This window comes from Carassius auratus, chromosome 7 (assembly GCF_003368295.1).
Source record: "Carassius auratus strain Wakin chromosome 7, ASM336829v1, whole genome shotgun sequence".
NCBI lineage: Eukaryota > Metazoa > Chordata > Actinopteri > Cypriniformes > Cyprinidae > Carassius > Carassius auratus.
Window position 1 is genome coordinate 27,465,252 of NC_039249.1, and position 19,486 is coordinate 27,484,737.

Here is a 19,486-nt window from a genome sequence, read left to right on the forward strand (position 1 = left end):
GTTCCACTTTGTCGTTTTTTTTTTTTTAAGCTGTACATGTGGAAAGTGCAGTTTGATGACAACATCGCATGTTGTTTACTTGATGTGCTTACACGCTGATAGCTAAGTTAACAACACAGAGATATTTGAAGCAGTTTTACTCACCGCCTGTGGTTCCAACACACGATCGTGACCCTTTTTCGTCGGGACTGCATTATCCTTAAGAAATAAACGATGTGCAAATCCGTCGTCAAACTGGGCCTTGTTTGTTTTGCATCTTCGAAATGCAGGGAACAAACACAAACACTTGCACAACTCCGTTGATGCTCTGTAAAAATAAACTCCATCCACTGGTCCCTTAATGCTGTTTTTCTTTTGGTAATCTGTGCAGGGTTGTCTTGCCCTGGCAACCAAAAACACACTTCTTTTGTGACATTTCGCGCCGCTCTCGCTCTGATCAGTGAAGTCTGTTGTGCTCTCAGTGCTCTGCTATACGGGAGCGCGCGCTCTTCCGGGAGAAGTGCCTCAGGACCCATATAAGGAAATTCCGCTCCATCTAACGTCACACAGAGCCATACTCGAAAAAAACTTTCCGAAACTTGTGACAAACCGGAAGGAGTTTTTTTGGAACAGAAATACTCCTTCAAACGTACAACTTAATTTTTGAAACTTTGTCCATGTTTAGCATGGGAATCCAACTCTTTAACAGTGTAAAAAACTCAGTATGCATGAAATAGCATTTCAACCCCCCCCTTTAAAAAAGACTGAGAATTTTTGAGCCACAAACATCACTAAATGGTTTATAACAAATTTATTTATTGAACAAACTGTCTTGGAATGACTCTGCAAATTCAGCTGGCAAAGACATAGTTTCACAATTTTTTTATAAATGCATTAATTATTAAAAGTTTAAATAAATAATTCAGCTTTAATAATAACAAGAGTAATATATTTAAAATGTATTATTAGAAACTTGGATCATTACTATATTATCTAAACCTGATTTGTGTGCATATTGGATTCATTTTAGATATCAGAAATTGGACCTATTCATTCTTTAACTGTGATTTGCTGCTTCTGAGTCTGAGGTACCTTTGTGCTCCATGTGTGAACTCCACATCACTATTGGCAATCATTTCCAAATCTGAGGGAGCGGACATACTGCGCAGGAACACAGGCTGCTTCACCACAGGAGCCATCGACTTGGTGTCTGACACAGACTCACAGGCTGGAAACAGGAAAAGCATTTGTATTTTTGTTTCTGCAAGTGTGTGTGTGTGTGTGTGTGTGTGTGAGTGTGAGCCTGTGTGTGTATGAGTGTGTGTGTGTGTGAGAGCCTGTGTGTGCATGTGTGTGTGTGTGTGTGTGTGTGTGTGTGTGTGTGTGTGTGTGAGCCTGTGTGTGTGTGTGAGAGAGAGCCTGTGCATGTTTGGGTGCGTGCGTGCATGTGTGAGAGTGCATGATCCTCTGTGTGTGTGTGAGTGTGTGCGCGTGTGAGTCACCTGGTGTGCAGGTGGGTGTTGAGGACAGACTCTTGTTCTGCGGGGCGATGGTGACATGCAGCAGCAGCTCTGAGCGGTTGATCAGGCTCTTCACCAGCGCTCTGGTTTTAACCAGTGAGACGCTGCTTCTCTGCTGCGTGGAGTTCACCTCATGGAAGAACTTCTCTCTGATCCAAACAAAACACACAGGCACACATCACCATTATCTGAAATACTACTCATTTCTTAATACAGTACTCTCCCATCAAAGTTTGGGGCCTGCGAGATGTTTTTTTTATCCTACGGTGTTATTTTAGTATCATACATACACACACACACACACACGCACACACACACACACAAATACAACTTTTATATATATATATATAATTAAAATATTTTAAGTCATTTAATATCTATTTCAAAGCTAAATTTGTCTTCAGTGTCATATGATTTTTGTAAGGATTCTTTGATGAATAGAAAGATGAAAAACATGATTTGAAACAGAAATATTTAGCAACAGTATAGATATCTTTACTGTCATATTTGAATAATTTAAACCTCCTTGCAAATAAAAAAAACATTAATTCTTAAAAAAATTAGATGTAAAAAGTAGATGTAAAGAAACATAAAAAAATAGTGTTCACTACAGGAAGTCAGAATGTGTTTCCCATCATACCTCAGAGCCATCACAGCGTTTTCTGGATCATTGGGGTCCAGAGGAACCTCCTTCAGTGAACACAGAAGCTCCAGCTCCTTCATTTTGTTCTGTGGGCCACAAGACAAACCAGAAGAATCCATCTTTGCATTTACAGCTTACACAGAATCAACCTCATAAACAAAACCGCTTTCTGCTTCTGAAAAGTGTTTAAATGATTTAAATAAGCATTCAGATTTTTATATTCTCATTGGAGTACATCAACATGCCAAATACTTAACTATTTAAGCCTGCCTCACACTACAGGAGTTTTAAAATCATAACCGATTTTGAAATCTGATTGCAGATCGATCGGTGAATGCCTCATATTACCAGATAATCCACGCAGAACATCGGGACAGACCGAGGTGTTCGCAAGATGTTTGCTCCGATTCTCAGGAGGGGTATATCGGGGCTAAATCAGGCTAAAAATCACGTAGTGTGAGCAAGGCTTTAGACTTAAATAGACTTAATAGGCGATTTATTTTCAAACTTTTTTTTTTTTTATTTTTATTTTAATCTGGACTACAACATTGTTTGAAAGTGTTTTACACAATTTACATTAGGGCTGTATTAGTTAACAAACTTCTAAACATTTGTTAATCTAAGGCAATTCCGATATTTAACAACACGTTGTTAAAATCAAAAGTTGCAACAGTGTAGTGTTTTATTCGGTATTACATTTATATACGTTAATATTTAAAATGCACAAAATTTCAACTTCATCATAAAAAATGTGAAATTACAAAAATGTATTAAAATACATGTGATACAAGTTGAAATAGAAATGACATCAAAGTATATTTTATCATAAATGCTTGACAGTGCACTCAACAGTACTTTATGGTTAAAGATGCACTTAAGCAGATCAAAAAAAATCACAACAAACTTCAAACAAACTTAATTTGATATAAATTTAATCTACGATACATTTTTATTTAGTTGCAATTAAAATACAATTAACTGTCTAAAAACATTTTTAAAAAGTACTCTGTTTGAAACTACGCCTAGTGTACTTCTTTCCACAAGGATAACGATAATATGTCTCCGATCACTGACCTCAAAGAAGTGATAGTCGTGGAAGAAGGGAGAGTTGTTCTCCAGTTTGCCCTGCTGAGCTTCTTCTGCTTCATTCTGCCACTTCTGCTCCAGTTCAGCTACACTCTGAATCAAACACACACAGACACGATAAGAGCGTCACACAGCGTGTGTGAGAGGAGCTGCTGTGACACACACCTGTAACTGTCTCTCCATTGCGTTGATCTTCTTGAAGGTCTCGGCCATGATCTTGCAGAGCAGGTTGTGCTCCTCTCTGTGCATGTCTCTGTACTGGAAGTTGACCAGCGACTGCAGCGCATCCACCAGACCCAAGTGCTTGATGACACACGACACGATCACTTCCTCCATCACATCAGGACGCATCACCTCTCTGAGAGACCATCAAGAAGATATCAGTCATGTTTCACGTTTCTCAATTTATTTGTGTAACACTTGTCACAGTACATATTTCAAAGCAGTATAAGATATATACTGAATATAATTTGTCTGTTTCTGATAATTGAGATTTTTGTGGTTTGCCTTTAAACTTTACAGTAAGGTTCCATTTGTTAAGTAACATGAACAAACAAACAAACAGTATTTACAGTTTATATATTTTGAAAATATTTACATGCATACATTTATATTTATATTATATATAAATATATTTAATATAGAATTATAATTGTTTTCTTAAATACGTACATGTGCGTGTGTGTGTGTGTGTGTATTAACATAATTATTATTATTTTATATATTATATTGTTTAATATTATTTATTTTATGTTTCTTTGTCCATCTTCAAATTCAACTTTACTGAACATTATGCTTTACAGATTATATTGAAGCAAAAAAAAAAAAAAAAAAACTACTCATTTATTGTTTAACAACATTTTTCGAAGTATTTTTTTTTTTAAATATGTAAATATATTAGGCAAGTTGTAAAAGTGTTTAATTTATATTTTTACTTTTGAATAAATAAGCTGATCACTGATTCCTTCCTTTTAGTAGTGCGATTTCTAGTCCTCTATACATCTCTGATTACAGTTAAATGTTCTGCTATCATTAAGTTATATTCCTCTAATATGCGGACTCCATATCATGTGCTCACTTGATGCTGGGGCGAAACTGAGGCCGGCCTCTTCCAGACAGCTCCCTCAGGCGGCCCATAATGCCCTGGGGTAGGTGTATGCGGGGCAGCTCACAGCAAGCGGGGCCTGGAGGAGGGACCAGGATGTCTGAAGGATAGGTGAACTCTCGCTCCTCGTCGATGGTGAGAGGCAGAGGAGACGGAGACGGCGTGAGGGCAGGAGAGATCGCTCCGTTAGCCTCCACCTGCCACTGACACCTTACACAGGGCAGAAATAAACATAAAAAACCCATGAGAGTTATATATTAAACAGCAGGAAACTTTCATTCAACAAATATGCATTAAATTGATCAAATGCAAATAAGTCAGAATTGGGTCACTTGAAGCATGCAGTGTAAATGTGGCCTATGTGACTAGAGACCCTGTAAAAGCAGCAAACATCTGAAGCTTGCATTCAGACGGGTTTCACCGACAGGGTTTTCAGCTCTCGTATTCACAAGCACTGAAGAGCAGCAGTGTTTGTGCACGGCAGGTGAAGCAGCGCACCTCTGCAGCAGTTTGGAGCAGAGCAGGTCGTGGCAGGCCTCCTCCTCTCGTGTGATGTCAGGGCCGTTATAGAGGATGCGTAACATGGCACAGGCCAGCACTGATAAACCCAGAGCTAGATCAGCCAGGAAGGGCAGGCCGCCGGACACATCCTCAGACGACTCCTGAACAAGCAACAGAATCAGTGCAAACAAGCATATATTTATATAATCAGTTTAGCAAAATCATATGAAAGCAGCACAAAAGTGCAGTTTTTGTCCCCAAATATCAACATGATTGCAAATGTGATATTCATTTTATTCAACAGTTCTATAAACAATAATGCAACACATTGTGACACATTTTAAACAGAATATTTTGCTAATATTATCAGTTTTGTAAAATTTTACAGATACAAAAAAAGCCACAGTGGAAATGTTGTGCATCTTTCTCCAAACTGAATGAATCAGAGGACTCAAGTGAGTGAATGATTCAGTGACTCATTCATAAAGACAGTCATTGGTTTGATTCTGAATCAATCTGCCATTTGAACAAATCTGTTGAATGGATGACTGCATCACTTTCTTTGTTTGTTTTTGTTTTACTCATGAACACCCATTTATTATCATTATTTATGCAATGTTGAATCAAAAACATTTCTTTCCAAATCGACTTATTTATTCAATGCATTGATGCTTTAAAGCACAATAACGGCTTAAAAAATATTTTGAAGGGTAATTTATTCAAAATTGATGTGCGATTTATTTCCCATTTAATTAATAAATTGGCACATGGTGTAATTAATTAGATTTAAAAAAAATCGAATTACTCAATCCTGATAAATATTTTTTTATTTCACTTTAAAATTCAGTTGCTGTTTTTGCCGAGCACCAAATTCCACAGTGTGTTTTTGATGTTCACAAAACTACAAAATGAAATGTATTATAGTGGTAAAATATGGCCAGTGTGTTGGTTCATGTTAGCTAAAGCATAAACTAATCTTAACAAATGGAACCTTATTGTAAAATGTTGCAGATTCATTTAAAATGGTTAAATCCATATTTAAATATATAGTATAACAATACAATTATGCAAACTTTTACATTATATTTTATTTTCAATAAAATTATCCATATACCAATTAAGCTTTAAAAATGCAATTTAGCAGTTGACCAAATGTTAGCAATCGATTAAGTATTTTTACATTTTTAATCAAAATAAAGTATTTTAAAATTAAAAAATAAAAATGACTGTAATAAAAATTTTCTGATTGGCATGTATTTAAAAGCTAGTGTGAAGCCTGGAGTGGGTACCTGCGCTCGGACAGTGCATGAGAAACCCCACATGGCTTTATCTGGGGTGTTGTGCTCACGTCCACTTCTCATCTCAAAAGAGAACGTCACAGTATCTCCTTCCACCTGAAAACACATCAGCTGAAGCATTAATATCTGGAGATTATTCAGATTATTCATTATTCAGAATGTGCAAAGGAATTTGGTATTATGTGGAGTACTACTTACCCAAATTTAATTCAATTGAATTATTTTTTCTATTCTCTGGTGTTTACAAGTAGAATTAAACAAAAACGTGAGGTTGCATAAATCTAGAAAAATTGAATAAGTAGAATTAAGTAGAAGTCGACCGATTTTTACCAGATTTTACAGAGAGATACCGATTAATCAACCGATAGTTTTACTGAGCGAAATCTAAAATAGTGCTTTACTATGACAAACAAAAAGAACCATACATAATTACTAAATGAATCCAATATTAATATTCATTATTAAACTGATTAATTAATTAATGTTAACAGAAGAAACAAAATAATAAAAAAATGTAATAGTAGCCTAAATGTTGAAATTAAACTATGATACTTATACAGCTTTCATTACTATTAATGTTACAAATTGACTCTTATTGTAAAGTCTTCCCATTTGATATCAACAGTCATGTTTAAAGATGGCCATCTTTAATTAGCTACACAGCTAAGGCCATAGCACTGTAAATACTTACATATGGATATTGTTTGTATACTCTCACACTTTATTTGCTTCTACTTTAGAACACTTGATTATCTAATCAAAATAACAAAACATGTGCAGTGTACAGCCTCACACGCCAAAACAAACAACACATGCGGTTAGTGATTTCCACCAGGCTCTCGCAGTGTATAATGACAACGGATCATTCTCAGTCGCTCCAGCAATGGATGCAATGGGGAAAAACAGAAACCTGAAAAACTACCAACATGGATTTTTGCCGATAGCCGATAGTTCCAGCATATTAACTATTAGTGGCGATTAATCGGTAAAACCGATATATATCGGTCGACCTCTAGAATTAAGGTAGAAAAATTTAAAGCAATACATTTCAAGATGAAGTAAACAAACGGCTTAATGAACAGATATTGACATTAAGCACTGCATATACTTTATATACTGTATAAAACGTAGGACACATTTATACAAAAATGTTTTATAGGTTGCATAAACATCCTAAAGGTATCAATCTATTAAAATTTAGAATTTGCATTTATTTTGATAATTTAATTTTAAGCACACCATTATTTATTTATTAAGTGTTTTTGTACTTTATTAAAAAATATTTCTTGTTGATCTTTAGATTCATCAGGCTTTTAACAAAAACATTTTTTTTTACCAATAAACAATACATTTGTATCTATTTAAATATAAAAGCCATACTTCTGCCATTAATATTGTAGTAAACGGGTTATCAAGAGGCAGCTTTTTTTTTTTAATATAAATTACATTAAAGAAAGCCTTATATTAAATATTAAAAGTACAAAAAATAAAAAATTACGAATTATAAATTATAAATATTTATATTTAGAAATATTATAAAATTATAACAAATGATACTATATATATATATATATATATATATATATATATATATATATATATATATATATATATATATATATATATATATATATATAAACAACATTTTATGTTGTTAAACCATCTGCCTTTATTCTTGACCACTAATCGTGAGCCATCTGATGAAAAAGGTGTGCATGTTCCTCACCTTGACCAGATCTTTGGGCCATCCGGTTCCTAAGACGCTGCGGCTACCGTAACCCATGGTGTTTCCTCCATACTCGCTCACCTTACGACTATTTGTGTTTGGGCCGGCGTAAATCACCAGCTGAAGAACAAGAGCAGTTATGAGCATGAATATTCAATGTAACACTTGTATTCCACTGTACATTTCAGACATTCGAATCGTGAAACCTTGTCATAGTCGTATTGTGAGGAACAGTGAGGGTCGAAGCGCAGGTAGAGACACCGAGCTCCAGGGATGTGCACGGTTTCTTTAAACTTGTAGTTATCTCGCACCGGATGAGCGGTTTCCACCGTTTTCCCAGCAGCCCACGGGGCAGGGATCTTCAGGCCGGTCAGAAAGCCCGGCTCCTCTCTCTCTTCCAGAATCTGGAAACTGAAATAAAATCAACTTCATTTTGTGTTTGAATAATTTAGATGCTTCTGTCCAACATGTTTATTTTGATTTAATAAAAAATAAAAAAAAACTACAAAATTAAAAAAAAGTTTGGAAAAAATTAAAATAACTTACCTGTCATTTAACAAGGGTGGACTGGAGCCTTGATTTAGCGGTGAATCCTCAACAAATAATGGTGAGTGTGTCTTTAGCAGCAAAGCAGTCTGTTGGATAGATAGAAAAATACTGAGAAAAAAGTATTTTTTATACACTGTATACCACCTGTCCTTTCCACCTAATATCATAATATTTACAACTGGATTATTGTAGTATATTTTATTATACGTCACACACGCACCTGACTAGTATAGAGGACCAGCTGGACCAGCTGTGGCATGAGAGAGTCAGCGAGCTTCAGGGTTTGTAGGTTCGGGTGCATCAGTGATGTCAACAGGACCGGTAACAAGTGTCCCAACATCGTGGCCTTCGTCACCTGCTCAAGTCCTCTCAGTCTTGACATAGAAAAAAGAAAAACAGTGACGAGAAGATGATAAGTAAAGGAAAGTGCTTCAGTACAAACTAGGACTGTCAGTTATTGAAAGCTATTTTTGTGTTAGATGTATTAAGTATTAAGTATTAAGTAGCATTACAAATAGTAGCTTTAGAAAGAAATAGGCTATTTTATTAGATTCAACAAAATTTAGGCGTGCTCCGATCAGGATTTTTGAGGCCGATCACCGATGGCATTTTTCAAAAATAAATATCGATCTCACTTACATGTTTGATCATGCACTGTATTTTTGTTTTTACAATTGTGTAATTGTTGCACAATGGCTTCCACAGCACAAGCCTGATTACGTGAGCTGTATGTGAGGTTGGCACACACACACACACACACACACACTCTGTTTGCAATGTGTATGTAGTCCATGTGTGATAGAGAAGCAGCAGGAGTCTGCTCCTGATCCGTGGCTGTTTACCACAAACACAACATTTATCCATTATTTTGATTTTAAATCCAAACATTGTTAACTAAAATGCTCTTTCAACATTGTGATTATTTCTTTTACACATTAATACAATCTTTCATCAATTAGTCAATGCTTTTTACTTTTGCATTTAGATTTAGATATAAAATTGCTTAGTAAATGATGACATACGTTTTTTCAGTGAACTATCACTTTTAATTTTTTTCCCCCTTTTTAAACAAAGACATTTACCGCCACCTGCTAGCAATATTAGAGTCATTCATTAGATTTGTTTAAACATCTGATTCATTTAGAAATGAAGCAAACGTGTATTTGAATCATTAATTAACTCAATTTGTTCAAAATGTGGATTCCCTCATAAACTAAGAGCCGCTGTCCTGCTCTGAGACACTCATAAGTTCTGCTGTGGCTATATAGGTAATATTTTAGTTGGCAAAAACAAACAATATTGTGTTTAAAATCTTTTTGATTTTAACTCGTGGTATTCAGACATAAACAGCACTCATGCGATATTGCTTATCATATAATATAAATATGAGACAAAACTCATACAGGAGCATTTTTGCCTCAATATCTTGAATTTTAGGGTATAACTGCATTCATGAGTTTGTTACCATGCATCATATCTGTCAACAGTCACCTGTATGTAAGATGATGCACAAGTCTGGGGTCGGGTCCAGTGCATTAACTACATTAATATATTTTAATTGCATTACTTTCTCATAACTAATGAATTAAGTTAACATGTTAAAATGACAGCCCTAGTATAAATACAAATAAAGCATCACCAAAGAAGTGCACCTGGCCTCTCGATCGCTGACGCTGCTGTTGATGAGCGAGCTGGTGACTTGCTGAAGCGTCTCCAGAACCTCATCACATCCAACCAGGATCTTAGAGGAGAGTGACAGGATGCTGGTCTGCAGCTCCTGACGGGAACACGTTCAGTAAACACACACATTTCTCACAGAACATCTACAGCTGCTACAGAACTCCTGTGAACAGCAAGTACACTCTAGCATACTTAAAAAAAAAAAAAAAAAAAAAAAAAAACGGGGTACTTTGTATAGACACCATGTACTTTAAAAGAATACACACTTAATGTAATGTTTTCATACTTAATTGAAAATTAAGTGCAATAAGATGAAAATGTATCAGTTTAAACTGATATTTAATGCAATTAGCTAAACATTAGTGACCCAATTAATTAGGATACAAGTATATCTCGTACGTAATTCCACAATAACTGTATTTTTAAAATATGGCTAAAGTGTACTTAAATATATTTGCAGTGATGAATGTGCAAATTAACTTAAATGTAATATAGAACACAAAACGGTAAAAATGATACTCCTGCACTTTTCATGTGATCTGTTAGTTAACACCTCAAAATAAGTTTACTTCTTCAATGCATGACAAAAGATTAAAACATAATTTAAAACATACTTTCAATTAAAACTATTAATTTGATATTATTACACATTGCACTTTTAAAGTGTACTTAAGTGTTTTAAGAAACAGTTAGGAAAGGTTCTGTTAAGTGTCCTTTTATTTCATTATTATATTATTTTTAAGTATGTTTTCTTAAAGTACACTCTTAAGATTTTAAGTACACTACAAGTGCACAAACAGTGCACTTTAAATCCTTAAATCTTAGCTGTGAATTGGGTTAGCTCAAAACTTTAACATATTTGCAGCTTAAACACACAGCCAAAATAAATCCACCAAAACATAAGAGAGTCAGTTTATGATATATTGATAAATATAGTTCAATCCAATATCTATACATTTTACAGAGATATTTTTTTTTAAATTTCTGTGTTGCTATCTTCAAAGTATTTAGTGCTATTTGTGTGGCACATAAGAGCATTCATCGCTGCCCATATACTGCATCTCAAATCAGTCACTGACAATCTCCTAAAGTGGTTAGGATGCTGCCTCAGAAGGCAGCTGTCTATGTAGACAGCAAGGCAGCTCACTAGGTTTTAGAACACTGCTGATGTGTGTTAATAAGAAGAAAACAAAGGGTTAACACACATCAAAAGGTGAACATCCTAAACTCACACACAAAAGCAGACCGGATTGAATACCAGTGCAATGAATTCCTGTGTGTTCCTGCTCTCCTGGATGGAGCCACCGGCAGTCCACACTAACCAATCAGAGAGATGGCAGGGTTTTTAAAGGGGATGTTTACCTGTACCTTCATAGTTTCCCCTTGTAGGGAGCTGTCACTATCATCAGTGTCTTCCGGGTGGAGCAGGATGGTGTTGCTGAGCAAATGGTTCTGCACAGCCATTAAATAACGCAAGCTTGGTGACGCTACCTGTTAATGAGGAAGTGCTGTTAATCAGACACAGCAAACTGTATCAATTCAGACAGACAAAAGACAATTATTTCAAATTATGGATGCATTTCCCTTGTGAAAAAGAGGTGCACCATCTAGTGTACTTCAAATCCTAAAAGCATATATAAAAAAAACTGTATGACATTAAGGGCACTTAAGTGGCTTATAGAGAGACTTTCATGACTGTCTGTTCTTAAGTGACCTTGGTAATAATGCAAATGAAGAGATTTAAAGTAAATTGTACATAATTGCTTTAATAATCTTTTGTAGTGCATTAAAGTAGTGCACTTATTTTGATGTACTAAATAACATGTACATCAAGTACACAAATATAATTTTAACTTTTTAATTGTGTATTATTCAATTTTACATTTAAAGTTTATACATTTTAAATGAATTTAAAATACAACTGACATACAAGAAATTACATTAAAGTATAGTTTAACATTAATCCTTGTGAGTACATTCAGCAGTACTTTAAACATATTTCAAAGACAATAGAAGTAATTATATAATCACATATAAAGATGTACTACTTAAGTCATACTTAAAGGGTTAAGGGGGTCAAAAAAACATGGATTTAAAATGTCTGAAAACATTACCTTCAGATCAAGCATGTATTTTTTTAACTATACTAAAGTGCACATCTTTTTCACAAGGGTTATGAAAGCTAACAGCTTTTAACATTAATTCAGTTCACTTAAAAGGTCAATAAAAAGTCAAAATGAAAGTTTTCTCCACAAAGTAATTCTTCAGTGTATTTATGTGGAAGCCACATACAGGTACAGTGGAGAGAAGCTTCTGGAGGTCTTCCTTGGAAACGGTTTGACATTTAGTGATGAGCAGACACGACTCGCGCACTACAGTCTTCAAGATACACTGCAACAGTTCATCCTTCAGCCTGCAGGGGAAGATGGGAGAAAGGGCTTCACATGACCGATAGTAACCACAAAATCATCTACAGACTAGTTTATTTTGCTAGTTTCAGCCAGACACAGTTATCAGTCACACGTCCTGCAGTATAGCAAATAACAAATGCATTTGTGCCCATCTGTTCAGCTCTTAAAGGGAATGGGACTCTGATTGGTTTATTGCACGTTCTGCCCAAAACACACCCACTTCTCATTAAGAGAACAGGAGCAACCCTTTTTAGACCATGTACTGGGCACCTCCATTAAAATAGGGCCCTTACGGTCAGCTATCAAAGTTATTTTTGTTGAGATTAAAGTGTAGAACTTGGGTTGTGATCAAAAGAAAATGAATGTACATTTTAAGCAGAAGAATAAAATACAGAAGTGAAGGATTTAAATGAAGCCTAAGCACTTCCTGTCTGAAGACTGGTGAAACTGTTACCTGTAGTGTTCATCCTCCTCACTTCCAAAGCGGTTCTTCTGTAACTGGTTGGCAAGGTTGTTTAATATAACATCACGCAATTGAGACAAACCACTGTTCTTCTCCCCTACAAAGAAAAAATTAATAACTAATTCATTGCATCTGTTACTCATCAATATGAAATTGTTCAATGCTATCTTGACTTATAATTCTGAATGATTTCTGTTCTATGTGCATCTATTTGCAGTTCTCACCCTCTGTGAAAACAAATTTCAGCAGGTTGTTCAGCTCCGATTCGCTCTGGTACAAAGTGTTTAAACCTGAGCTGATGAGAACAAAGAGAAATGGCTTTTAGTTTCAGCAGATATTCTTGACTTTTGGATCATGTGACTTCCTTTGAAGGCTCACCTGATGGCCAGACACACTTCTCTTTGTATTTCCGGCTCTATCTGATCGTGAGGAGCCATGAGTAACTGCCACAGCAACAGTCCAGAGCGCTTCACACCGTCTCGGTTCTGCTCCGCATTTAGATTAAAAAACTGGAACACAACCTGGGTAAAAAAAAAAAAACTTATAATAATAATAATAATAATAACAATTTTCCGTTTCCAAAATTACCATAACTACTAAACTGCTTCATCAAATTTGATTAAAAGTAATTTAAAATGTTTATATTCTGACTATTCTAGCGAAACCCCACCTGAAAGACGAGCAGAATGCAGCGGATGATGCAGGTGTCTCCGTTGACCATGGCTTTCTCCATGACGTCACATATGGAGCTGAAGTGGCAGGCCTCCATGGGCTGTTTCCCGATGAAGGGTCCCAGGTGCAGATTACTGCTGGCTGCCAGCAGGTTGAGCTGATGGATGCACATGGCACCAACATGGTGGAGCAGCTGCTTTATCACTTTGGATGTGTCTATCATTTCTTCTGTCATAAAGAGTGAAAAACATATTACTGGGAAAACGATAAAGATCATTTCTGCCCAAAATGTCAGCACATCTAAACGAAAAACAAAAAAGCTTTGTGTAGCAAGTGGCCTAAAACATGCTCACCCTGAAGTGCACTTAATTGTATTTAATGTGCACTTGTTTTGTACTTAATTTTTAAAAGTGTATTTAAAAAGCAATGAAATCATTAATGTTGATGAAACATTTAAGCCACTTAAGTGACTCTTTCATGACTGTTTCTTAACACACTTAAGTACACTTTTAAGAACATTTTTATATAATGTTAAATTAAAAGTTTTACTTTAGATCACATTTTAATAATCCTTTGTTGGGCTTTTTAAGTAGTACTCTTATTTTGATTGTTTGACTAACAAATTAAAGCACACATTAGATACTTAATTATCATTTTAATTGTTACGTGTTATTTAAATTGAAATTTTATTGTTACAAACATGTAATTACAAACACAACATATACATATTTTAGTTTGACAGTCAGCGGTACTTTAATTGTCTTAAGATAACATGGTGTAATGTTTCAAGTTGAAAATGTTTAAATCGAATTGTTTTGTACTTCCTGTCTACATTTAGTTTCCGTACCTTTAGGCTGACTGATGATGTGACTGACGCCCAGTCGCTGGCACACATGATGGAAGGCCTGGTTCCCAGGATTACACCACTGGTCCATGTAGTCGCTGGAGCACGTCCAGATTAAATTGTTAAGAGCGTCATAACAAGCCCCTGGAACAGTCATTATCAAAACAGAACACGTCAGTACTCGTATAATTTTTTTTTTTTACATTAACAACCTGAATGTTTTTGCCGTATTTATTAATATTTTGAATTAGCTTTTATTTTTATATTTTTAGTTTATGTTGGATTACTTTTAGTAATTTCATTGTGCGCTTTTGTCATTTTGTCACATAATACAATAATAATAATAACACAATAATTAGAGAAAGTTTTAAGAATAATTTTAATGCATTATAATGCATGCATAATGCTTTATAAACAACCATATAATATGGTGTATCACCTGATAAATAATCATAACAGTTGCAATACATTATAATACTATTTGTGGTTATAACCTCTAAGAATATGATGCATCATAATAAATGCAGATAAAGCCTGCATTTATAATGAATCATTAGGGTTTTCTAATTTTTAACTAATAACTAATTAAACTATATAAACAGTAAATACATGAATACACCTATTTGTGGCTATAACTTACCATGCAATATGAAAACAGGCTTCATATACCGTCAAATAATTGTTCAATGGCTATATTGACTGCTGTCATTAAAAGATGCAAATCAACACCATGATTCCTTTAAAGTGCCCCTATTATGGGTTATTTGGGTTTTGGGAGTCCCAACAACAAGGTCAAAAAACACTTTCATTGTCTTATGCATTTATTTTTACCTTTTTCACTCAGCGATTAATTTTTCCAAACCCCTCCTCTGTGTGACACTAATCTGTGGTGATTGGTCTCATTTTCACCTCATCTTGGCTGTAATGCCTGATAAAGCAGTGTTTGTGAGCGAAGTGCTGCTTTGCTTTGCTACCACTCCAAAAGCAACATCTAGTGCAGGGATCCTCAAATCTGGACCTCGAGATCCACTTTCCTGTGGAGTTTAGCTCTAACCCAATTTAAACACTCCTGAGCATGCTAATCAATGCCAATTAATGTCTTTGGGATCATTAGAGAATCCCAGACAGGTGACTTTAATCAGGATTGGAGCTAAACACTGCAGTGCATTGGACCTCCAGGGCAAGATTTGAGGAAGGGGGATCTAGTGGATGAATTAGCTTTTACATTCAGACTAACATGAAAATCGACTGATGGTTTTACACAGCAAATACGCAGAGCTGTAAATGTGAAGCTACATACACACACACACACACACACACATATATATCCCACGGGGGTAGCCCCACCAAGTCTGCTGGAAACACTGCAGCAGTCTTCAGTAAAATGACGGGGACACAACACAAGGTTAGGGCTATACTACTGTGCTATTGCTGTAAAAATAAACTTTAACCCTTTGATTCTTCACAGCCTCATCCTTTGGCAGTAAAAAAAGAAAAACAGATTTACCCTCAGAGTGTCTTCTCGACATGATGCGATCCACAGGAATCTGCTATGGATTCTTTCTTTCAGGGTCGACTCTTTCTTTTGAGAGACAATAACTTTATACACGGTGCATTTTCAGATTTAAAGGTACAGTAGGAGATCTTTGAAAAGGCTAACTTTAGCCAGATAGCACTGAGCTAATGTCCCACCCTCCCTGCAATCGCCGTCCAAAGCCACGCCCCCTGAACGCCCTCTTCGGACCGAGTGTTTTGATCGCGATCATTTCTTGGTCCTACGCCTTCCACAGAGAATATATAATTACATATGAATACATTTAGACCACTTAACTTGATGATTGCTATCGGGGTATGAAGAGACTTTCAAGCAGCATAACAAAAAATGTTTCTGAAGACAATCACCTATTTTCCACTTTGCAGGATGTTTTCATTCACTTAGAGCCGTGTTACACACTGCATGAAAGGTAAATTTCAGAAATCCATAATAGGGGCACTTTAAGTGTTTGTGTCGGTCTGCTCCATCACAGAACGTCTGATTCTTACCCAGTCCAGCGACCTGAGCCCCGCGACCCAGAGAGCTTCCTGGAGCATCTACCAGATCAGCACGACTGCTAAACTGACCGTCAGCCAGGTTAAACACCAAACTAGATGCCAGGACTAGGAAACAAAACACAAACGTTAACAAGAGATTGACAATGTTTAATAAAAGCTCTAAAATAAACAATGGCTGGATTGCATGTACATCTGGATGATTTATTAAAAATCACTGGGTTTGGAAGAACATGAGGGAGAATAAATGATGAAATTGTTTTAATTTATGGATAAACTAACCCTAATGAAAAAGTTTTATTGATTTCATACTAAAGTTAAATGAAATCTATTAATATATTTGCTGGCATATCGCACAAGACTTGATTAAAAAAAAATATATAACTAAACTTTCTTTGGAGTGCAACTTGTGCACAATGCATATTTCTTAGTATTAAGCTTAAAATGTGTTTAAATGTCCTTATTGATGAGGACTGTTTGATCTTTGAATAATATTTTTTTTTTAAATGGGAAATATTTAAAGTGCACTCAAAGTGACAATCAAATATACTTCAGTATATCTTCAGTTGGACATCAGCTAGTGTTAATTCTGTCAGCTGTTTCAATTTTAGTCTTAGTCCTGTGTTAAATGTCCTTTTTAGTTTTTATCATATTTACTCAACCTTATTCTATTTCGCTTTAGTCAAGTTTTAGTCGACTAAAAGACTCAACATTTTAGTCTAGTTTTAGTCAAAGAATATCTAAAGTACTTTAGACCAATACAATTACAAACGTACAATTGCAGCATCATTTATTAAGTGCTTAATATGTAAATGTATTTGCAGTATACTTAGCATGAAACAAATGTATCTCAAATATGTTTTAGTATATTTATTTTTCACCAGGGAAAACTTTAATCATTAAATATTTGGTTAGCTAACTGTGGTGTTAAGAATCAAGATGGTTAAAGCATTCTTCACCATTAATCACGATCCATGACAGAGTTCAGTAAGAAAGTATATAGGGTATAAAGATCTTACTCTTGAGGGAAGAAAGGCCGCTGGATCCACCGAACAGCGAGCGTGTGGCCGAGCTCCCAGCTACACCTGGAGCGGGCGCCAGCATCACCAGAGACGTCCCGCACACGTACATCGGCGTCTTCCTCAGTGTTTTTAAAGACAGACCACAGCTTGTGTTGACCACTGGGATGAGAGAAAAAGATAAGAGACCACCATCAACATTGCAACTAAAAATACAGTGAAGAATTTCAGCACAGATGTGCATTTGGAGTTGTGGTTGTTTAGTCTATTTTTCCCATTCACTATAGTTATTAGAATTAACTAAAACTAAAACCTTAAAAAATGTTACTTGAAATAAAATGAAAGGGAAAATAAAATCTAATAAAAAATGTTTTAAAAAACTTAAGCTTACTTTATTTCAGATAGCTTCCAAAGAAAAATTTCAATTTTTCATTTAGTTTAAGCTAATATACTTAACTTAAACTTAAAATGAAAAAAACATTAACCTGAGGAAAAAAAAGAAAAGAATAAATGTCTGTATACTGAACTTAACATTTTTAATTAAACAGCGCAACATTTTGACCTGTCAGGTCTTCAACAGGCACTAAAATAACACTGCCATCCACTTCTGTTCACTGTGAACGACATCGAATCAATAACATTTCTACTATTTTCCTTTAAAACCGCACCAATTCTCCTAACTACACTTGAGCACAGTTTTTAAGATATTCCCAACATCTTAAAGAATTTGTCACAGTATAAATATATATATATATATATATATATATATATATATATATATATATATATATATATATATATATATATATTCTGAAAGTTGTATGTTGTGTATTTAAATACATTTCAAATCACATATTTGTAATGATGCAGTTGCAATTACTGTAAGTAGATTTGAAATATATCACCTTCAAATGTAATAGAGTAACACACTACAGTTCAAATTATAATCAAGTACTTTACATGTGCTTTAGTATGTTAGTCAACACATCAAAATAAGTGTACTTCTTTAAAAATGATGAATGATTATTAAAGCCTAATGATTTAAAATGTACTTTAAAGTGAAATGCTTAATTTGACATTATTACTTGTGTGCTTAAGTGTGTTCATAAACTGACATTAAAGTGTATCGTTAAGACACTTAAGTGGCCTTTTATTTAGTTTAACATTATATTACCTGTTAGCACGGTTTTTTAAAAAATATACCTTTAATATTTGAAGTACACTACATGTGAACTTTTTGTCAAATTGAGCAAAGTTATTTCCCACAGCGGCTCCCATTATTGTAGACACTGAGCTGCAGAAGCTGGTGCTTGGGAACAGCCGAGGCACAGTCAAAACAGAGCAGCATTACCCGATGTCTCCTCTTTGACGGGGTTGGTGATGGCGGAGCCGGTGAGAGCAGCTAGTGTGGACGAGTGCGAGGCACGAAAGCGAGACATACGGCTCAGGAGCAGCTCATTCAAACACTTCGATGAATCGCCTTCCTTTCGGGACAGGATCACCCGGTCCTGTATAGGACTGGCCACACACAGACCCGACTCAGTCTGCAGAAGAAACAAAGTAGATATTGGGAGCTCGTGAAGTGAGGGTTCACTGAACACTTATTCACTTGCTTCATTTATGATAATTTCCTTCAGTGCACTTAATTGGACTGAATGCGCACTTGTAGTGTGCTACGAATTTTAAAAAGATACTTTTAAAAACTACACTTGCAGATAATATAATGTTAATGAAATGAAAGCCCAGTTAAATGACTTGAAGAGAGACACTTAATGAGTTTCTGAACACACTTAACTACACTTTTAAAAATTGACCTTTGCAATAATGTCAAATCAAAAGTTTTACTTTAAAGTGCATTTTAAATCAGTTTTAATAATCTTTTGTCGTGCTTTAAAGCACTTATTTTGATGTGTTGACTAACACGAGTGCACATGTAGATAT

The 19,486-nt window shown here is 35.2% G+C and overlaps 1 protein-coding gene across 3 annotated transcripts in view; it reads right to left on the reverse strand.

Annotated features, from left to right (window-relative positions):
• LOC113106387 (probable E3 ubiquitin-protein ligase HECTD4) overlaps window positions 1-19,486 on the reverse strand; it is an 85,728-nt gene that overhangs the window by 53,468 nt on the left and 12,774 nt on the right. The window contains exons 8-30 of one of the 3 annotated variants that reach the window (XM_026268259.1): window positions 18,897-19,089; window positions 17,546-17,707; window positions 16,521-16,634; window positions 14,481-14,621; window positions 13,632-13,861; window positions 13,340-13,482; window positions 13,186-13,256; window positions 12,953-13,058; window positions 12,380-12,500; window positions 11,450-11,578; window positions 10,060-10,184; window positions 8,628-8,781; window positions 8,405-8,493; window positions 8,065-8,269; window positions 7,859-7,978; window positions 6,124-6,228; window positions 4,832-4,995; window positions 4,307-4,543; window positions 3,394-3,586; window positions 3,217-3,321; window positions 2,140-2,228; window positions 1,482-1,648; window positions 1,072-1,207 (exon numbers count right to left, since the gene is read on the reverse strand). In XM_026268259.1, the coding sequence (XP_026124044.1) occupies window positions 1,072-1,207; window positions 1,482-1,648; window positions 2,140-2,228; window positions 3,217-3,321; window positions 3,394-3,586; window positions 4,307-4,543; window positions 4,832-4,995; window positions 6,124-6,228; window positions 7,859-7,978; window positions 8,065-8,269; window positions 8,405-8,493; window positions 8,628-8,781; window positions 10,060-10,184; window positions 11,450-11,578; window positions 12,380-12,500; window positions 12,953-13,058; window positions 13,186-13,256; window positions 13,340-13,482; window positions 13,632-13,861; window positions 14,481-14,621; window positions 16,521-16,634; window positions 17,546-17,707; window positions 18,897-19,089 (3,299 nt within the window). The remainder of the gene's footprint in view (window positions 1-1,071; window positions 1,208-1,481; window positions 1,649-2,139; window positions 2,229-3,216; window positions 3,322-3,393; window positions 3,587-4,306; window positions 4,544-4,831; window positions 4,996-6,123; window positions 6,229-7,858; window positions 7,979-8,064; window positions 8,270-8,404; window positions 8,494-8,627; window positions 8,782-10,059; window positions 10,185-11,449; window positions 11,579-12,379; window positions 12,501-12,952; window positions 13,059-13,185; window positions 13,257-13,339; window positions 13,483-13,631; window positions 13,862-14,480; window positions 14,622-16,520; window positions 16,635-17,545; window positions 17,708-18,896; window positions 19,090-19,486) is intronic. The other 2 variants (XM_026268260.1, XM_026268261.1) reach the window with 2 other exon arrangements.